Below are 23,502 nucleotides of genomic sequence, written 5' to 3'. Positions count from 1 at the left end.
CCCTTGGACTGAGTCCATAAGCAGACAACTCGCTAGTTTAAGAGGCCCCCAAACCTCAGCAACATAGAATCATGGAATGCTTTGGATTGGAAGGGACCTTCAGAGGTCTTCTAGTCCAGCCCCCCTGCTAGACCAGGTTACTCAGAGCGCCGTCAAACCTGGCCTTGCATGTTTCCAGGGATACACATCCTGGTGAGAAAACCAAGTATAAGAAAAGCTATTGGATGGTGTAAGTGATGACTGATATCCCCCGAAAGCCTGCTCAATACTTTTCATTAAGACCTTTCAAGATGCCTGTACAAGAATATGGAGATGTTTTCAATGAAATTGTAGCTGTGAGAAAGAGCCGGTATGTTCTTGTCATTTGGTACCAGAAAGACTGTCAACACAATCTGCCTCTTTGGGTTTTTTTGGCGGAAGTTTGAGGGATTTTTGTTGTTTGAGCAGACATAAAACCCTATAATTGGCAAAACATTGACATTGTGTAGAGAGCAGACTCTGCCCCGTGCAGAAGCCGCTGGCATGTCGGGCAGGGGAGATGGGGGCTCCCCGGAGCAAGCCACCACGTCTGACCTCCTGCCCTCGCATCATGTTGGCACGGGGGGAACGTGTGGTCTCAGGGAACAGTGAAAAGCAGGTAAAAATACCGTGCAATCTGGGCTCTCCAGAGATGGAGTGACATTACAGTAATTGCCACTCTGCTCAGTGAAACATAATGATGGCAGGATTTCAAAAACAAGAGGCAAGTTACGGCTTTTTTGAACAAAAATCTTCTTGTTTTACTTTGAAATTGATTTTTCTGTAAGGAAAACATAGTGTTTCTACAGCTGTCTCAGATGCTTGAGTCTTTTACAAATTAGGAATAAATGTCTTTTACCTACACCAGAAAGCTCTTGATAAAGTTTGGGGTTTTTTTCTCCTTTCTTATCAGATATTATGATCCTGTTACTGCTGAATCTGTTGTTATTAATACTCTAATACTCAGCATCTTTCTTGTTTAATTTTAAATAATATCTTTTTGACGTATCTCTTCAATTAGTTGTTTTTTCTTGGGTCCCACATACTTTCTAGGGTTGCTGGGGAAAAAAAATTATCATGTTTTACATATACTTTTAAAATTTGTTTCAGGAATCTCACAGTGCTGGGTATATATGTGTCCCAAAAAGACTTCTTATACAGGTAAAACTTACTTTTATAGACATACCATTCACCTTCCTGCAGAAAGCAAATATGAAAAAGTGTGCATTATAGAAACTTCAAACAGAGGGATTACGCAGCTTTTAGATAATGAACGGGCCTCTCTTTACTCTCTGCACCGACAGGTCTTCTCCTGTGTCACAAAACCATTTGCAACTATCTTCTCTTCACAGAGCAGTACAATATCTTAAATTAGGTTCTTCATTCCACTGCTAACTGATTTTGAATGAGGGTGAAGAAGGGGATACATAAAGGATAATAGATGCTTTATAGAGTGTTAATGTGTAGCTAAAAATGGTTACTTGGCATTCACATTCTTCTGTTTCAGCTAAAGACAAACAAACAATCCCTCCTGCTGATTTCGGTTTTAGAAGAGTTTCTGCATAACCTGACCTTTGCAGCCTTGGGCAGGTAGGACTGCCAGTGATTTCAGCGGGCTTAGCATTTAGCGCCTGACATTTTCAAAATGCTATGCCAACATCCTTTCATTAGTTGCGTGTTAAACCTTCAGCATCACTGAAAAGGAGCTCTACCTTTGGGTAGAACAAACTTTAAAAAAAAAATCCAAGTCTGATTACTTTTATTTTTGTATGAAGGTTGAACACACTGGGAGATTTCCAGTAAATCGCGCCTCCTGGGCCCTGCTTTCTTTGAATTCAAGCAAGATTCAGCACAAAATGGACTCTCCGCCCTTCCCCACCTCTTTTTCCCCCTCCATTGTTCAACAGTGTATGAAAGTCTATACCTTCCTTCTGCTTTATCATCCAGATCAGGGAACAGCCAGTTCGTAAAATGCTCTGTCAAAATCATGCCTGTGTAATTCTTTCGAAAATCTCAGCTATTCAGATAAACACACTGTGTTGCTTTACTTGTGCACTCCTTTGCACTTTATCCTGTAGAAGCACACTTATGTAAGCACTGGAAAAGCTACTTCACATCACTCCTTATTTACATCTTCTTCACTCTTCAGGTGACTCACTGTGACACAATGTAACTTTTTTACGTGAGTAATTTTCTTCTTCCTGCAAGAAAGCTTGGCAAGGTTTGCTTTTGATGACACTTTCACGAGTAACAAAGCCATGCTTTTTTCTGCTTCAAAACCCCTTCCCAATATTTCCATTTAAGCCAATGAGTTAGAACGATTTTGAAAGAAAAAGACCTTATTTATGGTTGGACACATGCTCATTTAATGCTTACCTTTTGTACAGTGTTTGGAAATCAAGGTCTAATGATGTAGAGTAAGTGTATTTAAAAGGTTTGTTTTGCAAGTATTAGGCCTCTATTTCTTACTGAATTTCTTAAAGTAGAGGTTTCACCATTTTTTAGTAAGCAAGATAGGGTTCAAGAAAATTTTCATATATATTTTTATATTTATGAATAATAGCAGTGTTGCCAAACTGATATTGGTATAGAAATACTAATTTTAGTCATCTCATGAGTGTAGAAGACCTGAAATATGCTAGTTTATATGTAAGCCTATTTCAGAGGTACAAAGGTAAAGTAAATGTGAAAGCACATAATCTGATATTTGTATTTTTATAGAATACATTTTAAGAAATATTTATAGAACCTAGAGGAAAGCATCTGCCTTGAAATTCAGCAGTTCTTAATAACCTACAGCACAGAGTCCTCCCACTAATGACAACAGGAGTACATTCTTCTGTAGAGCCCTTTAATTTTACCCCCTACTCAAAGAGGAGATACATTTCAGCTTCTACTAGGAATTTATATTCTCTTTTGTGCCATTTTAAATGGAATAAATTATTTCAGTAGCCTTTTATTATTATGTTATTTTTATTGCACTGTAAAAATAACCAGTTATTACACTGAAAAAAAGGATTAAGGAAAAAAATGCAGTTTGAACAATTTGATGCATATACAGCAACTCATAAAGTCCTGCAGGCACTGCCATCTATCAAAAACTAGCTGGGAGATGAAAAATGCCTGGTATAAAACTGGCAAAAACTGGGGAACCCACAATGTCTGTGTTCCAGATCCTGAACTTCAGAGATTTTTTTTTCTGAAGCCTGCCTAGCAAAATTGTCAAGTGGCATGAAGAGTATTAACCTGGTTGCACAACTGAATTATTCCAGGCCAGAGAAGTGGGAAAATTCAGATGACCATCAGCAGCTTCAATTGTTTAATTTGCTATTAATCATGTTACCTATTTAATTATCAGTTAATAGAAAAATGTATAGATACTAGTATAAAAAATTAAAACGACTCATGTCAGAATTTAGGAATGTGTCCACTTGGGGGAAAGAAACCCCAACAGCTTGCAATAATGAGAATAGCTCTAGCAGCGCTCCAGCATAGTGTACACTTATACTAAAAGTCAAAGTCATTCTTACCTGTAAAAAAGATGTTGTAATGTTTGACATAATGCAGTAAATATAAAGCAAATCCTGTAACGCTGTTATTCTGTCAGACCACCTCTTGCATACAAGGTACCATGGGCTGAGAGGAGCTTGCAGAAGAATTACCAAGGGCAAAGAAAGGTTTTGATCTCAAAAGAAATTGAAAACATTGCAATTTTGAGTGCAGAAAAGAGTTAGAGGATGCAATAAGGGAGTGCATCGTAGCAAGCGGAGAAAACAGGTCAACAGCAAATCATTCAGGACACAAATGTAACAAGCTTCAGAACAAGAAATTAAGGATATCCATCCTTCTAACAAATGGTAAATACATCGTGGCTGAGATGGTAAACCTCTTCCTTAAAGCCTTGAATCATTATACACTTAGACATGTGGGACCCGGTGCTTTTGTCTGGTTTTGGTTTCCTACAGATCACTGTGGAGCTGCTGCTGTTGGGCAGCCTGGCATGAAAGACCAGCAGCTGGTCCTGACTGCTTGAATGCTCCATAGATTTGTTCAAGCAATTAAAGAAAATATGGAACCCACCTACTTACAAATACCTGTGTGCAAAGTAGTCAAGATGTCAAACACTGAGTGACGGGAAGACAACGTGCTAAATCATGAAAGTAAGAGCACTTAGAAAAACACCAAACTACTTTCTTCTCGTAGCTGCAACTCCCAGAGACGGAGGTTGTGAGGAGGGAATAATAAGCAGCTGCAGTAAACCAACAACATTCAATTTGCTGTGTGTACTTCGTTACCAGCGAAGCAAACGACTGAGATCTCATGTTTCACAGGCATGCGTTTTACCGAGTACCCCCTTTTTCTAACGTGGCTTTTCACAGAACAGAAAACGTGAGAAGGGATACAAAGACTCCGAAAGCCTGAGCCAGCACCTCCCGTGAGGCTGTGAGGATGTGGCCATACCTCAGAGGCGGCCTGAATATGAAGAAGAAATGCAAGCCTCCAGTATAATTTCACATGTAGAAAAGGGTTGCAGTCTGTCATTTTGATATTAAAGACATTTGTCTTTTTTTCAGGTATTCAAGATATCTGAAAAATGGTAGCCATGCCTGTGTGCTATCAAGTAATCACATTTGTCAAGGTTGAGTCTAGTTCTGAGGAAGCTTAGAGGAACATGACCCTTTTCCTCATACACGAGTCTAAAGAACAGAGAATGTAAGGACACTGGAGCTCAGGCACCACACAGACGGTGCTGCCCAGGATCTCACCTAGCTCATCTGCAAACAGCAGAGCAGCCTCTTCCTGCAGACCTGTGAAGAGGCTAATAAAATTAATGGCCTGGCTTGGTCACGCTTGGGAAGTGCTAAATAGATGGTTCCTCATCAAAGTGAGGAATGTGAGACAAGGCATCTCTCTTGGTCTGAACTGTATCTTTTTCGTTCATATCAAACTAACCTTGTCTCGGAGGGTTATTAGATTCCAGGTAGCTTCTCACAGCTATATATTTTCTTGTTTCTGCATTTCTAGTTTTCAGAGTTCTCCCCTGAACCACAAGGAAAAGAAATAGCAGAAGGTCAGACAAAAATGTCCAGCCTTCTCAGACAGCTATAATGGCAATCTGGCTCGCCTGGTTTCCTATCTGGAATTGTTGGTCAGATATTCCTCAGCAGCCACAAAAATCTATGTGTTCCTTTGTCTCAAAGACTATGGTGATGGAATAAGTTGGCTCTTTCATTGCTGTGTTTGAGACATGCCTTCTTTAAAATACATGAGGCGAGAATTAGGTCATACATCAGGATTGTCATGAACATGAAGACATACACTTCAGATCCAAGTATGGAAACGAAATCTCTGACAGAATTCCCTTGCTTTGCTTCTTGTATACATATCAAGACAGCTTCCTTCAGGAGCGGTATTGATCCTTTTAAGCTGCATAGCTATATCCATACTTACCAAAATGGTGAAAGACAACATTTCCTTGACAACAGGGCTATGGAACAGGACCTTAATAACTTGAAAGAGCGTTATCTAAAAAACAGCTGATGATTTGTCGAGACTCTCAGTTTGTTACTGCCAATGTTCAACCACACTATCAGATGGAATATTCTGGCAAAGATTTATCTAATTACTCTGAAATGCACTTTCCATTTCATAATGCTATTTAAGATTAGCATATGGAACTCTAGCAAAAAACCAGAACATTGATAATGCACATTAGTCTATTCACATTTAATAATGTGAATTAAGTTCCTGAAAGATGAATACATGACTAAAATTCCAATTTGTAGTTTTTAAATGGGGAAAATACAATGAATTTTAGAAGCAGAAATGTTGTATTCTTTGCTATGCCATGTTCTGGTTTATGGAGTTTAGGTGATGTACAGAAGCAGTGAAGTGAATTACAACACTAATTTTACACTGGTGTACTCGACTGGTGCCAAATCCAGCATACAATATCATATTTTAAATGAGAATTCTGCTAGGCTAGGAAGCATAACTAAATAGCATAGCATGTCACCGTATCGCTCTGTATTTGACTGTATGACAGTAGATGCTTTAAATATAGAGCGATACACCGACATGTATCATCTGCAGAACAGAACAGCTTATTGAGCTGTGCCACCCTGGCACAGAACAGACATCTACAGACCATTTCCAACTTTCAGGGAAACGAAATAAGAAGGACACACAAGAGTACTTGTTCATATAACGTCAGCAAAGGTTTTGTGTATGGAAGCCAAAATTCCTTTCTGGTTTTGGCTGGTAGTAGGAACGTAAGTTGATAAACTGACTGTCTTCTAAAACATTTTTGCGTGTTTGGCATCAAATGTGTGCCTGTTTGGTGAATAGTATAACGAACACAAAGAATTACTGTGTTAAGGTGTTCTGTGAGATCTGTGCAATTCAAAGTGCTGTCCTGATGGCTTCAAAGTGATTCGGTAACTTGGTCTAGGAACTGCCAATGGTTGTAAGACTCATATTCCACCACCTTGGTAAAATCTGGCTTATTATTTTTGCTTATGGACTGTAGGCATAGAATTAATTTCATCTAAGATTAGATAGCTTTCAGTGTATACTTCTGCAGCTGGATTTACTTTCTTTATATTCAGTGGACAGAACTACGATAGGTGCAATTCATACAACTAGTTTTGAACATTAGGATGTGATTGAAGTGCTCTTTTTCTGTTCACTGACCACAAAAGGGAGCACAGAATGACAAACTGACTTGTAAGCAAGTATAGGCAGATGATGGGGTACCACTCCTGGTTGTGCGTTGTGATAAGAACTGATGCTCTTGAGCTAAAACATCTACATGGGTGTATGTAAAACAAGAGTTGTACCTGATTTAGCTCAGGTAGGACAAGGATCTTCAGGCTGTTGATGTTATAACAGACTGACTGTCTCAAAACAGCAGAAATGGGTCAAATAGAGCTCGCATGCTCTCACTGTCCTCACTTGTCATCAGCTATACATCTGCATAATGCAGGTCAGCAGCATGGAGCTGTTGATCACATGTATTGATTAGTAATGTACAATGTCCTTGCAGCATAGGTTGAATCCTACACCAGTACAATAACAGCTGTGGTTAAGCGATTTTCAGATTATTTATGAAGATCCACTTTGAACCTCCTCTGCACCAGTATATGGATTTCTTTGATCAACCTGCAATTTTTTTTTGCTCATGGAGAAGATGCTCATCATCAATCTGATATCCCAGGAAGGTGGAGATGAGAACAGTGGTCTTCATCATCGTCAAAATTACTCACCGTTGTTCTCCACCCAATGGAGGTATCCCTCCTGGATTTAAATTTTCACAATACCAATGGACCTTGCTGATCACATTTTAGACTGGCCCATTTCAGTGTGCTGCCAGTTTTCACATGTAGACAAAACATAAAAAGCTGTTCTGAGGTTAAAGAGCATTGTGGATGTGGTCTACAGGTGATGAGGAGCTCTCAGTTAAGACTGGCTAATGGTTCTGTACACTGAACATCACCAGTGAAGCAGCTTTTGCTTGGTGAGGTGTGCCAGTTGCTATATGGATTGTTTAAATCATGACCAACTTCACAGTAACTTGACATTCAGAGGCACACTTAATGCTCTCCTCACTGAGCAAAACTAATGCAAATTACATATTATTTACATTAATATCATGGGAAGACCCTATCCAGATCAGCAGTGCAATCTAAAAATTATACACGTTAGCAAAGTCATTCAGGTATGTCTTTGTTTTAATGAATTTTTTAAACATTTGTATCATCAGACAAAACATTTAGGTCATGAGAAAATATTTATTTCCAACAGCATGGGTTTTGAAAGTTAGTTGGAAGAAGGCATGTTAAATGCTATGGTTTTTCCAATGCTGGGTCAGTTGAAACAATGTGTAGTAGTGCATGTATTAACCAGGTACTTGAAGGAAATGCAAAAAGACATAGTGAAGTAGGAAGTGAGTACAAACATTCAAGGCAGTAAAAACGCAGAATACTGACACATGGCTGAAAAATGTACTTTTTGTAATGCTCTTTTAGTATCACACAAAACTAGCAACTCACTTTAAAACATTCTTTGTCAGCAACCATACTTCTGACCATATGAAATTACTAAATTTAATACAGTCTTTCAGCTGGAAGAGATATTAAGGTCTAACGCTCATATCAAACGCTTAGATCTTGTTAGCTTTGCTCGTTATTTAAGATAGTTTCAAGGTACTGCACCAGTTTCACACAGTTTTTTTTCCTTTTAAATTGATTTGTACAGAAACATGCAAATAGTAATGCATGAGGGTTTTATATATTTGATTATAATTGGATGTATTATTGATAGAGCACACCAAGCTTTTTTTGTTACATTTTATGCTGAACTGTCATTTCCACACCTACCAATCGCCATCACAGTTCTCATGGCTTACTGTGTAAAGCCAGAAAGTGGAGAAAGTAAGAATGTCTTTACTTAGGACATATATTAATGAACATAATTCTTTCATAGATAGACATATCTATCTACATATAATTAAGATTACAAGGTATTTTTATCAGCATGAAATGTAAAAAAAAAGCTCTCCAAACACCCCAAACTAGCAGGAAAACACAGTTAACTGGCACAATACACTCTTAAACCAGTTTTGTATAAGGCTTCAGTTTTCCTGATGAATGGGACTAAATTTTTAAGTAGGTCTGTATACATTTTAGTCTTTATAACTGTTTTCTGTCACAATATATACTTAATAAAATAAAAACTCTTGTGTTGTAATTAAAGATAGCTAGTTACCTTTTAGACAAATATGACCTTTCAGAGAGTAGGCTGTGTCTAAAGTATAAGAAGTAGAATTAAGGTGCTTCCATATTTTTGCTTTCATTCTTATAAAGTACCACACATAAACAATTGCAATAATTGCTTGCGGACATGCTTTTCTTTGGCTTTTACCATATTTTTAATAGCATGTGATCCCCAGTTGGAGAATTTTATATTCATTACTTACTTGATCTTGTAAAAATTGTATTGTAAAACTTAATGGAACAAAATGTTGAATGTATTTCCTTTGTCACAGCTACACTTTTTCTCTTCCTTTCGTAATTTCCATTTGCATCAAGCAATAACTGCAAGCAACAATAAATTTAAAGCTAGATTTTTTGCACGTTGTAAATTAGGTAGGACCAGGAGTTACTGACAAAACCATCTGGTCATGCAAGATTAGCAAATTCTCTGTGTTCCAACGCGTTGCCATCTAATCTGTCCTGTTTCCCCCGACACATACTAACACAATGAAGCTGGACAATGGTTCAACAGCAAGTGCATGTGATAGTTCTGGCAAGACTATTTTTGTTTTGATTAAGCGCATATTTTATCCGGGAGGGGCTAGAAAAGCAGGGCCTTTTTCTTCAGGTCATTCCGCTTCCAAAGTGCCAGACGATCAAATTCCTCAATGCTCATTTTGAAGACTTCCTGGAACTCTTCAGGAGACAAATGCCTCTTGAAAATGAAAATACAAAAGATATCATTAAGCTCTTCTGTGCACAGAAATATTTCTGCCCTTCCTAAGTTTTAAAACACACCACTAAATAATGCATTAGGATTTGTATTTAAATTCCCACATTGTTTCTGGAAAAGACTGCATCAAAACCAAATGAACTCAAGAGTAGCTTGGAAATGAAATTATTGATGGCAGTAGTGACTTTTGAAAAATATATAATCTTTTCAATATAGCTCCAAGTGAGCAGAAGCTGTGGTCTTCGGGAAAAAGATGTGTTTATACATGGTGCTTGATGACAGAGCACGCTGAGACAAATTTAAGCTATTGCAGGACTTTAAAGAGATTGATAACAATGTAATTTCAGAGTTGGATTTCTTTTGCCTTGATGTTTAATGAGAGTGGTGGACACCACACTGGTCTACTAATAGCAGCCTTGTAACAAAGAAGAGCGCACGTTCCTAAATTCTTAAATCCAAAATGTTCTTATCCATGGGTATAAACTCACATCAGAAGTCCAAGATGGATAAAGTGGTTTTTTTAAATGCCAAGAACTATGCTTCTATTTGATGTTTTCATGATTCAATATTAAAAAAAGCAAGAAGGAAAAAGGGCACAAAGAATTGGAAGGCCGTAAGATAACGATTGCCTAACAATTATTAGTTTATACGCAGAAAAGGCAGAAAAGATAAATGTATGAATTAGAAATGAATATCATATCAAATTCTTCTGATAATGGGGACTAACTCTTGCTCAAGCATTTCAGGAGTATCAGTTACGGTTCTCTGTTTCTGATGCATTAAGCACACACTATCTAAAAGGGACAGATTCAGTGCAATGAGAATTACAAATTGCAACTTTTAAACATGGATCCTCCTCTACCACAAAGATTTTCTGGAAACCTGGGACCAGCCCTGCAATCTAACCCTTTCCTGCCCAATGGAGCTTCTGACTTGAAGCTCCCCAGATGCAGGTTTCCTTCCAGGCACACCCGGGCAGCCCCAGCCTGGGTGCCTCAGTGCCTGCTGAAGCACCACCTGCACCCCCAAATGAGGCCCCCCAGTGCTGCTAAGCAGAGGAAATGCTTGGACGTGCCTCACATCGCAAAATCAGGCTCACCACACACTAAACAACTGTATTATTTCAAGGGAAGGGTGTTGGCTTTTTCCTTTCATCTCACTGCCTCCTGGTTGCAGGACTTCCCAGGAGGTGAGAAACCCGGGTTCAATGTCCTCGTCACCTGGAGGAGGCTCCAAACTGCCATTTAGTCCACATCACTCACTCTTGAGACACATGCCAGCAAGCCAGCCGGGAGGGTAATTTTAAAGGAGATCCAGTCCTCATGAATGTGAATAATGCTGCCTCCAAATGCTGAGTGCAGGGTGCTGAAGTTAGTGAGGAGCACAGCATTCCCCAGGAGAAGGGGAGCCACTGGGTCCTTCAGACTCTGCTTTTACTGGCAGTTCAAACAGGCCCAGGCTGTCTATCATTTGAATCAGGTCCCAGCATTGTCTAGAAGAGTGCTTGCCACCATTAGCCAAAATTGTTGCATGGAGTCGCAAATTTGAAAGCAAAATTTTACTTTCCACTTAGTAACAATGTCTTTATTTTTGCAATGTAAATTTCTCAAGAAAAATTAATGAAATTGTTTATAAGAAATCTCTACATTTAATTACCTTGAATGGTCATGATGGGCCCTTGCAGTTTCTTAAAAAAGGACAGCCTTGGTTTTCTTCCCTTGAGATTCCACATATTCAGAACAACAGTGACTAAGAGTTTGGAACCGAGCCTTCATTTTTCATTTGACCAATGATAGCAACCCACCATAAGCACTATGCATAGCATGGAACAAACACGCCGTGCATATTTGGCAAAGGAGCTCCTGTTTCGCATGGAAATGAGCAACATCTGACAATGTGTTTTAGAAACAATCTCTCACTGACAGAATTTAATTCTACTGGGTTTGGAAAGAAAAAGTAACTTCTCTCTGCATTGATTTTTTTCCCATATTTTCCTGGTAATCCAGTGGACAAATGTGAGCAAGCTTAACTGCAGCAATTTCTCACAGCAAGGAACATGTCTGTAAGTTGTGGGACTGAAAAAGAAGTCTGCATGAGCACAGTGTATCGTATTTTGTTTTGTCTTGCTTTCTAGATTGTGGAAGACTTGGGATGTCCCCTCACTCAGGAGAAAGCAGTGACAAACTGTAGTTCATACTCAAAGAGAAAATCAGAAAGCCTGGACCCTGTAGATAAACTGACTTTGTCAATCATCCAAAACCTCAGGAAATATAAAACTTTAAAAGGAATGTTTTCACCATTTTTTTTCTTGAGGTAAATTACACCATTTCATCCTAGAAATTGCCGTGATCTCATCAGATCTGTTTCAACACTGAAGGTCAATAGAGGGAGAGTCAGCAAGCCCTATGCCAGGCCTCAGGCCTTTTCTGCAGGGTGTCAAACACTCGCGATGCTTCACCTCCAAACAAAGCTTGCCACCAATCTCAGCACAAGCTCTGCAATTCCCCCTTTCCTCTCCAAGGCCACACTCTGCCATTTATCATTTTGCTTTGCCCTCAGGCTTAGCAAGCTTTCAGTCCACATGCATCTGTCCAAGCCAGTACGAATTAGATGTGTGCTCTCCTCTTCTGCTTGTCTCCAAATGACATCACCTTCATTCCTTGCATGCACTCATTTTCTAATTATACTGAAGTTTTGGTTTATACCAGCACCATTTTTTTCCCCCCTCACAGCAGTTCTCAGTTGGTGCTGTCTTGTCCAAAAGCAGTTGAGAGTTTCCAGCCCAGGGATGCGGTAGCAAAGACTGAGATGGGCAAAGCACGAGCTCCCTAATTTCCACCTCCTGTACCACTAGGCAGTTTCTTTGCTTTTAATTCTCCTCCACATACTGTTCCTCATCTCAAGGACTAACAGACAGGCTGCAATATTAGTGAAGTTTCTTACTCCACCAATGCATTACCCACAAGCAAAATTAATTCTAGTAGAAGGGAACACTTCTCCTTTGGTCTGAACCCTCCCTGAGGACACCAGTATGTGCCCAGTGCAGCAGAATTCCCATTGTTTTCCCTTCATCTCAGGAACTTTCACCATCCCTTCCTTAAGCATCATGGGGCTGACCCCAGAAGCAGCAATGATTACAGTTCTGTCTGCAAATTTTGGAATAAACCTTGATCCCAGAAAGATGTCATCAAACTGGCAAAGCTTCACATAAAAGTAACAAAAGTAATCTTGGGTTGCAGAGTTTGATTTATGAGGAAAGACTAAAAGGCCTAAGTATGTATAAGCTTAGCCAAATGATGACTAAGGGAAAATATGGTAAATGTCTACAAATATTTGAAGGGTCTAAATACCATGGGAATACACCAGTGTGGGAAGTTTATGTTCGTACTTTTCTTTGTATGTGTGATGTTAAATTTTGTCTGCACTATTGTTGGGACTTTCCTAAACCTTATGCCTTTAAGACCTAGAGCTCTTCCCGAACAAAGGTAGAGGAAATGCACCACTAAGAAATCTTACATTGATTTATCTTTCTTCTCAGCTATTTGAATATTAATTTGTCTTAACTGAAGCGTAACCTTGTCTCATTAGTCAAATAAAAGAAGGGAAATTGAAAATTATGCGTAGGGAATAGGGAGGATATTCATTTTGAGGTATGAGAGAAGACGTGTGTGTAAAGCTATGCTTTACAGGGCCAAGAACATTATTTCTTTTTCCTTTTCTTTTTCTTTAGGATTGGATCAACTTAAAATATATAGCTATGTTAACGGTGCATCATTGGGACATTAAATGAATGGCCCAACTTATTAGTAGAAGTAAGTCATTCCTTTCTTTTACTAGTGTTGGCCCTGTTTACACAGGAAGTCCGGGGGCTTTACAGTGTGCTAGTAACCGATTCTCGATTTCCTTTGTGACAATTCGGCCATATTCAGGCAGCTTAACTCAACCTACCTCTCTGCTCTGTATCAAAGGCAAAGCTGGGCACATTGCAGACACCGAAGAGAGTACAGAGAACCAGATTAAGGTCCTCTTCTGCCCACACTCTGAACTGACTGCATTTAAGTGAGCTCAGTTTGGAAGTTGCATAGTGATGTTAACGTGATGCTGCTGAAAGCCTTGCCAAAAGCTAAGGTAAATAGTTTAAAGATGGTTCTTCACTAGAAAGACTGCTATACTGGAGCTCACCACATCAGAACATCAGCATTTTGGATATATTTGTGAAATTGTCACACTAGAAAGGACTACCACATCATATTGTTTTGATAAAATTGTATTAATCTGAGAGACTTGTAAAGTCAATGCTGCTCCATCTTTTGTTCTGGATAGCATTTCATGTCAGCTTGCATGAGAAATGAGAGAAAGACAGTGGGACTCAAGTTTAGTAAAGCGCTGGTCCCATTAGATGTGTCCATGGGTCGCAGCAGTGGCTTTGTATGGAAGAGGAGAGTTGTGTCTCCAGAAGCACAATCTCTTCACCTACACTGACAGCATTTTGGATTAGAGACATGGGATCACAACCTTGGGATCCCACTTCGGGAAGCCCGAAGGTGGCCTGCAGTTTGGGAACCAAATGCTGCTGCTGCAGTTCCTCAGCTGGATGTTACCTGTGTGCCACAGTGCTGTGTAAGAAGGGTCACCACACCCTGCTGCAATTATGTAGCTAGCTCTCCTAAAGCATGCACACGCACAATGGAAGAATTCAAATGCAAATGTTTCTTATTAAGATATACAGAACTAGGTGAGTGCTGAACTAAGGCTCTCTACTGCAATGGAATCACTATAAAGGAAAAACCTCATGCTCTACAAAAGAGTCATTAAAATGAGCGGTACAGATAGGTGCTCATTTTTGAGTGTCCCAGAACAAAAGTAATTAATTGCACATTCAAATACTTGCTCCACAGTGTTAGCTCAGAACGAAGTGATGCTTTTCACTGTAAATTAATGAGACTTGCCTCTATTTATCTATGGCATGCTCAAAAGCCACTAATCATTCTAAATAGAGTTATAATGTTTATTTAATTCGATGAGATTTCTTTTCCCCAAGAACAACTGTGCTTTTAAAGCAATTCAGAGATCATCAAAACTAATACTTAGGAACATGTCATTAGTGTGAATGAGTCACAGGAAGGGAAAACTGCAATTAACCTAGAGCTGTACTGCAGTAAGCTGTGACCAGGTCCTGCTGCACAAGCATGTTTATTCTGTGTCACTAATTGGATGGGAGTCCTCATGTGAAAACCTGCTGATGTAGGAAATTCAGAGGATATCATACTTCCTCATGAGTCAATACTCAACCAATGAACCAACACAGTGGATGGCAGGAGGTGATGAGTTGAAGATGAGAAAAAACAAAGTCCTAATTCGCAGAGGTCATTTAAAACCTCAGGTTTGTTTCTCTTTTGCTTTTTGTTACGTTATTTTATAGGAAATGACAGCTGAGCTTTACATTCCCTTTGCTTGAATCCATAGTGAATCTTTCAGCTATTCTCTCTCTGAAGCACTGCTGCGTACTCTATTAATTTTAAGTAGTTGTCCGCTTCAATTTGTTTTTTGTTTGAAGCCCTTGTAACACTTCCAACCTCTGATCCACAAAATCCAGAAGCTACAGGATCTTTTCCAGAGTCTTCAAAATGCAGAATAGTCAAACTAAACTGGGATTTACTGTGAAATGTTTATCCATAGATAAGCAAGTATGCACATCAATAACCAGATCTTAGATCTTTAGGGTTGTTAGAGCAGAGGCTTTGCTGGTGGGACATTGTCTTCTCCTCTATTCATTAGAATGTTAAAGTATCTCAGCTGAATACATCTGGAAAAATAATAGCCTCCTCCCTTTTCCCGTTTTTCTCCTCTCCCCCCATCCCCCAATTTCCTTCTCCCGTGCCTCTCAAAGTTAGCCCAAACTTTCAGATAGCCAATTATAATTTTCTGGAAAATTTTCTCTTTTATCTACTGAATTTTGAATCCTCATTTTGCTTTCACAAGGTTTGCACTCTTCCCCTTTCTTTCTGTTGCACTGCTGGGGCTCAGCAGGCTTTTCAGAGGTTTCTTCTAAGCCAACTGCATGGCTAATTACAAAGCTGTAATTAGCCATGTGCCACATTCCCAAGGGAGTATTGAATGTTACGCTCATCTACGGAGTAATTAAGCTTCATGCTCAATAACTATTTCAAACTATTAAGTAATTATGTGACAGGGAAGGGAATGTTAAGAAATGGCATGAGCTGCCATCTAATGAACTTCAGAAGGTACCAAAGGATAACGAGAACAGCTCCACTGATCAGGGGACAAAGCAGTAGGTGCTACAATTGCAGTTATGCTAGATTAGGGCACCTAGGCACAACACCGAGCAGTTAGAGCTCTGGTGGAGCTGTGGCAGGAGGTGTAAATCCCCCTTTCCTCTCTGCTTCCATGTATAAATGTGGATCCCTGAAAATGCTCCCAGGAAAAGCAGTGCAACAGGAGCAGTGAGGAAGGGAGTCTGAAACCCTTCCCCCTGCTGACATAACCCCAAGCATATATCCAAGGCTCCTGGCCCTGTGGGTATATCTCATTTAGCATCTCAGGGTATCATGAAACTTCACAGAGAAGCTGCATTCCACTCAGCAGTACTACTGTGGGGTACTGACCTCTCACAAAATATCACAAGGCACATGCAAAATATTCTGTAGTAGCATTGTACATTCAATATTTTCCCCAGCTGAGTAATTATGCAAGAAATGGAAAAGATACAAGTATTTCACTCAGGGATACCAATGTATTACTTATGCAGTGGTAAACAGTAGAACATCTCTGAGGATAACCTGTGCCATCATTCTGTCATTCAACCAAATGAGCCTTTTCATACTGATATCTACATAAGCAGTTGGCTTCAACAAATTGCTGATAAAAATGTTATATAATTAAGAAAATAGTTAATAAATAAAACTATGAATCCATAATGAATTATAAAAATACATAGAGGATCTTGAGTTTCAAAAATCTAAGACATACAAGTGCACTTTAATCTTAAAAGAGGTAGATGGTTATTAAACTGGACAATCTAATGAAGTTATTTATTGTGTGTTCATGGATATTTATGCTAGCACTTGTTTGGATATTTGTCCCAGACTCACAGCTGGCCTCAGAGGTTTGGCTTCAGGCGATATGTCTATGGTTTTTGGGTCTGATCCACCAAAGTTCGCTGAAGTCAACATGAAATTTTTTCCACATTAATTTTATTTAGGTACAAAATACCTTATTCTTAAAGCAGATTTCCCAGTTTCCCTTAGTTTGGCCTTTAGTGCATCCATAATTTCAATACTCCACATCCAATCCCTGATCACCCCCACACCATTTCCACTCTGATAGGAATTGACTTTCATAGATATCATTTAGTTTCTAATGCATATTTTCATTTTATAATGGTTCCTTTTGTAAGGGCTTTGAAAACTGATATAGACATCCAGCACTGATCACAGCACAACCATATGACTAGAATAAGAAACACAACACAAATGCTTTGCAAGTTAAACAGTGTGAAGTTCCACTGAAGTCAGTGAACTTGCACTTTTTTCACACTCAGTTATGAGCTTCTTTGTGAAGTGAGCCCATAACCTCAAATTCATACCTGAACTACAGACTGCACTTCTGTGATAAAACACACAGCATTCCAGTTGTGCTCTAATTTTCCCCATCTGAGCTCCAGAGAAGGTGGGACACACAACATTACTTGTATAAATGATATCTAGGAGCTAGGGCTGTTATAAATTCAGGCTCGATTACTGGAAACCAGTCCTAAAATGGTTGCAGCCTAAATGGCTAGAACCCATGGTGACTGCTGTGTAAAAACTAGTGGAAAAAACGTCATCCCTAAAACAAATCCAGACAAGCAGTTTCAGGAGAAAAAGCATGTTTGAATTAATGTGAGTGCTCTGTTCAAACAAGACCGCACCCATGTTTAAATCTCACATTTCTGTTTACAAGAGAACAAGGTGGCAGATGAAGGTTTGCTACTTGACATTCCAGAGTATTTTTTGCCTTAGCAATTGTTTCCGTGTATCCTTGTTAAACAAAGAATGAACAGGCTCAAACAAAAGTGGAATAATTTACTTTCTACTGTATTTGATAGGCATGAATGAATAATGCTTTTAACTCTATGACACGCAAAAGAAAAGGCTAAAGAAACTAAGATACATTAAGATAAGAAAATCAAATTAAAACACTAAAAGATGGTTTCCAAATGCAAGATTCTAATTATGTTGGCTTTCAAAACTACCAGTCTGTGATCACAGAAGAAATCTTATACTTTATGATAAAAGCAACTTCAGCAGAAAAAAAAAAATCTGTGCAGCTGGGCATGAACCATCACTTTGGATGTGCAAGCACTGAACCACATCGCTGTGACTGAACAACAGGCCAACAATATCCAATCTAAGATAAAAGTATGAAGTGCATGCTTTTAGAAGCCCAAGGCCTAAGTAATAAAAGGTATTTCAAGTACTTTAAAGACGTATCAAGTTTTTCAAACGTGTCCATAAGCCCATCTTCTTTTGGAAAAATAAAAAACCAGATCGGGTGGAACACTGCTGGGAAACCAGCAGGTGAGGAATGTGCTAATGTGCACCATCCAAAGGTGATGTCTTAGTCCCTGGAAACTCACGCCTTAAGTTGTCCAAAGTAGCGAAGTTTACTCCAGGACACTTTTATTTAAGCCCCTGCATAATAAAATGATCCTTTTGATAAAATGTCCAAAACAGACCAAATTAAGTATTTTTTCAAATGCTGTTGCAGCAAGAGCACCAAATAATTCTATTTTGTAATTATACTATGTTAAGGCTTTGTCTTCACAGAATATATCAACCTAAGCAAATTAGGGACTTTTGTGGACTTCAAAGCAGGGCCAACTTTAAAATTAAACCATGTTACTGAAGGCCTTGACCAGCTGAGTTCTGCACACCTCCAGGCATGGAGACTCTACAGCCTATTTGGCAACCTGTTCCAGCACACTACTCTCCCAGCGAGGAACCTTCTCCTTATATCTAACTGTAATTTCCTTTCCTGCAACTTGTGACTGTTGCCGCTTGGCCATCCAGTGCCTACTTCTGAGGAGGGTATGTTTTCCTCTATTAGCCTTTTACTGCAAAGGTGAGCTGCTGACTCATGTTCAGCCTGTTTTTCATGAGGACCATCAGGTACTTTTCTGCAGAGCTGTTCCCCCCATCTTGTGCTGACAAACAGTGGTGTTCTGTCACAAGTGTAGGAATCTGGATTTACCTTCATGCAACTTCATGAAGTCCCTGTTGACCCATTCATCTAGCCTGGCCAGGTCCCTCTGAACGGAGGCTCTGCTCGCCTGCGCATCAACTGCTGTTCCCTCAAGTTTGTGTCATCTGCAGATGCAGTGAGGGTGCAATTCCTCTTCTTTATCCAGATTGTATAATCCAACCTTGTGCTAACGCTTTGTCCTTCTGCAGCATTATCTGAATTAACTTGTTCTTCACCACTCCCCGTTAGAATAGCTCACAGGAATGCTGCTCCGTTCATCTAATGTTAGAATAAACAGCACTGTGGTATAGAGAAACTTGGAAAAAATTCCTGGGCCAAATCCTTATCTAGTGCAAATTCCTCGCATTTCTAATCAGCTTATACTAAACGAAGATCCAGGCTATTCATTCAAAACCCAGAGTGCCAGTAATGTATCTAAAAATCAGCAGGTCGTTTATTGTAACTAGTTCTCAATGCTGCATGTATGAGTTCACTGCTGGCATAAACATCTCCTGGAGGAGCACAGGGACCTGGGCTACTTCTGCTTCACTGCTGAGTTAGAACAGGCAAACAAAAACATGCCGAATGCATTTATTACCAGTTGAGCCTTCCTAATCTCTAGATACTTCTTGGTCTTAGAAAAATATGCATTTTCACAAGAAAATATTTTTTACAATCCTTAAAATAAATTTCTTACATAACAGCGTAATCTGAAAAGCACTCATAATGGGAGCAAAGTTAGGAAAACACCACCACCCATTAGAACCCCACCCTGCTGTGGGCCTTGACCATCAGCCGAGGCCTTCATTGCAGCCTCCCTTAATTTGACCCAGGGAGCTAACACCATTTACTAGAGTTCACTTTTCTCGACAGGAGCATTCATTACAGGAGACTGCCCTTGGAAGAGGTAATCAGAGCCAAACAACCGTGCCTTTTCCATGACAAAACAAACTGTTCATAACAAACTGTTTCACAAACAGGAGCCCACTTCAAGTCAACTTGCAAGAGTGCTGTTAAATGAAGCTTGCTCATGCGGATTTCTTCAACTTCTTGCTCGTAAGTAGACCAGGAAACCAGAAACATCACGTGTAAGAGATTTTAGTCATACTGGGCACGGTAAGGCTGCTTTCAGGTTTGACAGCTGATATAAAATGCAACAGTTCTACATCTCGTTTCACTGATGCCACCTGTACCCTGTCCACAGCCATCATGCCCAGGAGCTTGTTCTGATTTGCAGCAGTGAGAGCAAGATGAGGCTTCAGCCCACAAAATCGATTGTAACAAAACTGGAATATTAGAACATGGATTTCTTCTTAAAAGAGAAATCAGTCTACAGTTTGGATAATACATGGGCTCAGAAGCACTATCACCTTCACCATTTCTTTAGGCACCACCTAGCCCTTTCAAGAGTGACATTGGCTGTGCAGGATGGAAACAGAAGATCAGCCAGCAACCTGCTTTGCTTGAAGAGAGCACCTGCCTCCCAGAGATCTGCGAGCATCAAATCATACCCTCTAGCCAATGTGAAATGGAGCTCTAGAAAGGGTGAAATCTAACCTTGGTACCTGCTTCCAGTATTCCCAGTGTTGCTCCCAGAAGCATGAAAATACCAAGATACACTAAGTGGGGCCTAAGTGGGTGGGCGGGTGGGTGGGTGTAGGTGTGTGCCCAGTCCTGGTCTGTTCCTGTCCAAGCCTACAAACCCACAGAGTCTTGGGCTCCCGGAGTCCTGGGTCTTGCCCAAGCCTGAAATCTGCTGAAAGCACAAGTCAGCAACTAAGTTACAATCTTCTTCTTCTGCCACAAGAGGAAATAATGATAAACTGCTTTTCCACACAAAGCTATTTATTTCCAGCAATTCTGCAACGCAGAAGGAAGGGATGGGGAGGAGGGAAAGAGGCCGTCAGGGACGGCAACAGTTTGTGCCTGTCACTCAACTCTGCATATGGTTTGAATGTGCAGATGAGCTGCTGTCTCTGTTTTTCCAGTACTTACAATCCTATTAAAATGCTGCTAATTTAATTGTTTAAAAAAACTATCAATCCCTAATAAACGCAAGACGGTCTCCAAAGGAGCCCTTCTTACAGCCACACACGTTTAACACACTGGGGCAATCAGCAGGATCAGCCTGGTCCCTTTATCGCTTTCCTGGTGCAGGTCTGAAGCAGATCTTATTTATCGTTCTTTTTGCAAACCTCTGTCAGATCTTTGAAGTGGTGGGGCTCCTCCAGCCGTCGGGCTGCACCTGGTGCAAGGCAGACTGAGCAACTCCAATGCTAAACAAACAGCCATCCCAGCTGAGGACAGTGTGTGAATTAGGGGTAATGGCAGCCAGGACAGGCATGATCCATCCAAAGCAAACTATAAGTTGTCTTAAAAAAGCAATCTGAAGCTGCATTTGCTATTCTACCAGCCCGATTTGTTTAAACCAAGACTCTATTCTTTAATACACACACACATATATACACATATATAAAAGAATCCTTTATAGGATGTGTTCAGATGAGGATCCCTCCAATTCCCTGCTCCTTTTTCTGGAGTCTATGCTTTTTATTATTGCTATCACGCCTTGCTCTACCCCAGGCTTAAAACAGCACATGTCTGAGGCTCTTTTTTCCTTACAATCAAATCAATACCACTTGCTGGGTAACCAAGCAACAGGCACACTGAAGTATTTAAGAACATAACACCATTTCCAAAATATACTACAGGTATAAAAATGTGGTAAATTAATATTTTGAAAAAATTGATCTTTAATGAAGAACTTTCTGCTACTTCATAGTTTATCTTTTTTTTCCCTGAACATCAACTTCGGGATTTGGTCTTTGGAAACTAAGCTTTCTTTCATGGTCTGCATTTATCCAGGTAATACTACTACTCTTTGAGAGAGGTGGATGCTACAGCAAATCTGTAGCACAGTGATCATGGATCAAAGGAGAGGCTGAATAAGACAATGGACTAGAAACACAGGTCCATATATTTAGAGGATAAATTGAGCTTTTTTGTAATACTCAGGTTATTCTAGGAGGGTGTTTTTATGGGAATTAAAGAAACAAGTTTCCACCCACCCCATTTCAACTTTCAATATCCTGAATAATCAGCCAAAACTTCTGGGTTTCATTAGTATCTTTGGAAAACACCGTTTGGTCAGACATTTGCCAGGTTTTATCTATTCTTTTTTAGTTATATTGCCTACATACTAGTGTTTTGGAATAAAATATAATACATAATGTTATTCCTCTCTTCTCTCTTCTATCATTGCTATAACTTGGGCACAGGAATCTCTAAGACGGTAAACAAACAGGACAAAGACTTGCAAAGCCATCAAGTAAGTATCATTCCTACCTCCAGCCTGGTCCTGTCCACATCCTTAGGCAATTTCACACGAACTCGGTTTGTTACAATAAGTGTTTCATAAGGGTAAATCTGTTAAAAAGACAAGAGAATATGAACTCCAGCTAAATGGGACTCTGATGTGTGGAAATGACAGTGTGGGGAACTTACTAATATAAATGGTACATACTTGCATCCTGATTTGACAAATATTTCACTGGGACAAAAAATAACAAAATAAAAGAAGAAAAGGAACCCATGTAACCTTGCTAGGAAGTGCTGAATCTGATTGTTCTTCCAGTGTTGGAAAAGCCCTTCTTACCTTGTATTCTGCAAGAGAATGAGAACAGGTTCACAGTTTAGAATGTATAGGTTTCTTCTGGAGTCACCGTAATGAACAGCTAGGTACATCAGCAATTTGCTATGCTACTACATTTCTTTTACGGTTTGCAACAGTTGTTGGATAACTGCATGCACAGTAAGCATTTGACCCCCATGCTCTGAATGCCTATAACACTGTTACCAAAGCAATAGTCCTCGAAATCAAAGGCTTATTACAGAAAATCCATCTCCTGATGCCACTGGGTTACACAGTGAGTATGTCAGGCAAAATTGGCAATTTCTTTTACAGGAGGCTTTTGTGCAGAGTTAAGTCAGTCTGTTGTCCAAAAGTCATGCCCTTACTGTTCTTTACTGAAAATAGTTAAAATATATGGATTATTACAGGCATGTCAGTTTTGGAACATAAATGAAAATCATTGAGTTAACACAATATTGCAAAATGCCAGCACCCTGCACTTGGGCTGAATGTAGTGGGAATAACAATAGTGAAGAAAAGACGATTTGCGGGTGTGAGGACGATGATTCCTGGATCTAAACCAGCACAAGAGTATCCTAGTTAGGTCAGTATACGACCACATATGATACAACTACCACAAGGTCATCTATCCACATCGATGATTAAATGCAACCAGGATAGCCAGTATGTGTTCATAGACCTTTCTATGGTCTGTAATGAAATCAGAGATAAGCCTACTTTTCAAAATCTGTGCTTTAAACTATTCAAACATAGAGACAAAGACTAAGTGGAGCTTAGAGCAAGATATTTAAATGAGATTAAGTGTCTTGGAAACAAAATCCTACTCCTCCCCATGAATAGATGCATATTGCTAAATTTCTCAGCTCTCTTGAAAATTCCAACTCAAGTTCCATATTAAGTTCACAGTCCACTTAAACTGTAATAAAAACAATGAAGGCAAATAAATTCTGCTTTTTGAATTCTGTATATTCTAACCACACTGCATCACGAACAAGCACAACAGACATTTTTTTAATTTAGATATGTCTTGAAGGAGTGATTATCTTAAATTTCTTCCTCTCTTTGATATGAGACCACCCCCACAGAGGCTGTTGCCACATATT

General features: G+C 39.6%; 1 protein-coding gene across 12 annotated transcripts in view; it reads right to left on the bottom strand.

Annotated features, from left to right (window-relative positions):
• Positions 1-7,715: 7,715 nt before the first annotated feature.
• Positions 7,716-23,502, bottom strand: part of ABLIM2 (actin binding LIM protein family member 2) — a 150,578-nt gene continuing 134,791 nt past the window's right edge. For 6 of the 12 annotated variants that reach the window (XM_075420440.1, XM_075420441.1, XM_075420445.1 and 3 more), the window contains 3 exons: positions 22,346-22,410; positions 22,093-22,173; positions 7,716-9,486 (listed from right to left, as the gene is read on the bottom strand). In XM_075420440.1, coding sequence (XP_075276555.1) covers positions 9,373-9,486; positions 22,093-22,173; positions 22,346-22,410 — 260 coding nt within the window. In that variant the 3' untranslated portion in view covers positions 7,716-9,372. The remainder of the gene's footprint in view (positions 9,487-22,092; positions 22,174-22,345; positions 22,411-23,502) is intronic. The other 6 variants (XM_075420449.1, XM_075420442.1, XM_075420448.1 and 3 more) reach the window with 1 other exon arrangement.

Source organism: Opisthocomus hoazin, chromosome 5, assembly GCF_030867145.1.
Source record: "Opisthocomus hoazin isolate bOpiHoa1 chromosome 5, bOpiHoa1.hap1, whole genome shotgun sequence".
Lineage (NCBI taxonomy): Eukaryota > Metazoa > Chordata > Aves > Opisthocomiformes > Opisthocomidae > Opisthocomus > Opisthocomus hoazin.
This window is presented reverse-complemented; position numbering and strand designations above follow the sequence as displayed.